Source organism: Numenius arquata, chromosome 1 (assembly GCF_964106895.1).
Source record: "Numenius arquata chromosome 1, bNumArq3.hap1.1, whole genome shotgun sequence".
NCBI lineage: Eukaryota > Metazoa > Chordata > Aves > Charadriiformes > Scolopacidae > Numenius > Numenius arquata.
The window spans coordinates 13,097,819-13,099,199 of record NC_133576.1 but is presented as its reverse complement, the minus strand read 5'-3'; the positions used below and the strand labels follow the sequence as shown (position 1 = coordinate 13,099,199).

Below are 1,381 nucleotides of genomic sequence, written 5' to 3'. Positions count from 1 at the left end.
AGGTTTGTCGTACACAAGTGCAATATAATTGGAGGGAAAAAATAAATTAAAAATTAAGGAAAAGGAACACTGTATTGATCCCAACAAACACTCGTCAAGTTAAACATAATATTCCACAGGAGAAAGTGTAAACACCCGACTATAGAAACCAATTGGCACAAAGTATCCAAAGTAAAATTGCCACCACTCTGAAAAATAAATAAATCTTGAAAAAAATAAATTGTCAACTCCTTCTACCATAAATAAAAAATAGTTATTTTTAACTGCACCCATGGGTCACACGTTTAAGGTCACAAGTAGATGTTTTTGGATATATATAAAGGGGCACTTGACAGCCTGAAGAAACAATCCGGTTTTACATTTCTCTTCGAATAAACGGGCTCTCCGCCGGCCACACCGCGACCGTGCGGGAGAACCCCCGGGGGGAGAGGGGAGGCTGCGGGGACACCCCCGCCGGTCCTCCCGACCCCCGGGAAGGCGCTGCCCGCCGCCGCCCTCGCCGCCGGACCCGGGGCGGCGGGTGTGGGAGGGTCCCCGGCGGCGGCGGCGGTGGTAGGGGAAGGGGTGGGGGTGGGGGGGGATGCCCGGGGCTCCGGGGGTCCGTCGGGGCGGCCGGGCGCTACACGTCCAGGACGTGGTTGAGATAGGAGATGTAGCAGATGGCGAGGCGCAGGATCTCGATCTTGGAGAGCTTCTTGTCGGGGGGCAGGGTGGGCAGCAGCTTGCGCAGCTCGGCGAAGGCCAGGTTGAAGGCCTCCACTCGGATCCGCTCACGCGTGGCGTGGGCCGAGCGGTACTTGGCCGTGGCGCGTCGCCGCCGTCTCTTCTCCTCCCGGCTCAGCGGCGGTGGGTGCAGCCCGGGCCGGCCCCCGACCCGGCCCTCCCCGCCGCCGCCGCCGCCCCGGCCCTCCCCGCCGCCACCGCCGCCGCCGCCGGCCTCGGCGGGCTCCGGGTCGGAGACGCAGCAGCCGAGAGCCTGGGCGTCCGGGCCGCCCAGGGACTCCGGGTCGGAGGGAGCCGAGGAGGGGTGGTCGGAGTCAGCAGCTTGGTCCGGGCTAAGCATCATCTTGGCGGGGGGGCGGAGGAGCCTTCCCGGGACAGAGAAGGAGAGAGAACGGGTCAGCACCCCAGCCCCGCCGGCACCGGCACCGGCACCGGGGCGGGTACGGGGGGCAGGGAGACGGGCAGGGACGGGGAGATGTCGGTCCCCGCGCCCTGGCCCCGTCGCCGGCGGCCACCGGCGGGGGCGGCGGGAGAGCCGAGCGGGCGGCTGCTCCTTCGGGGGCAGCGCTCGCTACGGGGAGCGACACCGGGAATGAACGATGCCCCGTCATTTACCGTCCCGTTTCTAGCGTTTGACGGCAGCTTCAGCGGAATATAC

The 1,381-nt window shown here is 64.2% G+C and overlaps 1 protein-coding gene across 1 annotated transcript; it reads right to left on the bottom strand.

Moving 5' to 3' along the window:
- Nucleotides 1–619: 619 nt before the first annotated feature.
- On the bottom strand, nucleotides 620–1,066 carry NHLH2 (nescient helix-loop-helix 2). Its single transcript, XM_074156493.1, has one exon. It carries the CDS (start codon nucleotides 1,064–1,066, stop codon nucleotides 620–622), a length of 447 nt encoding a protein of 148 aa, XP_074012594.1.
- Between the last annotated feature and the right edge of the window lie 315 nt (nucleotides 1,067–1,381).

Excerpts from the sequence above, each read along its gene's own strand:
- NHLH2 (XM_074156493.1), bottom strand. The coding sequence starts at position 1,066 with ATGATGCTTAGCCCGGACCAAGCTGCTGACTCCGACCACCCCTCCTCG.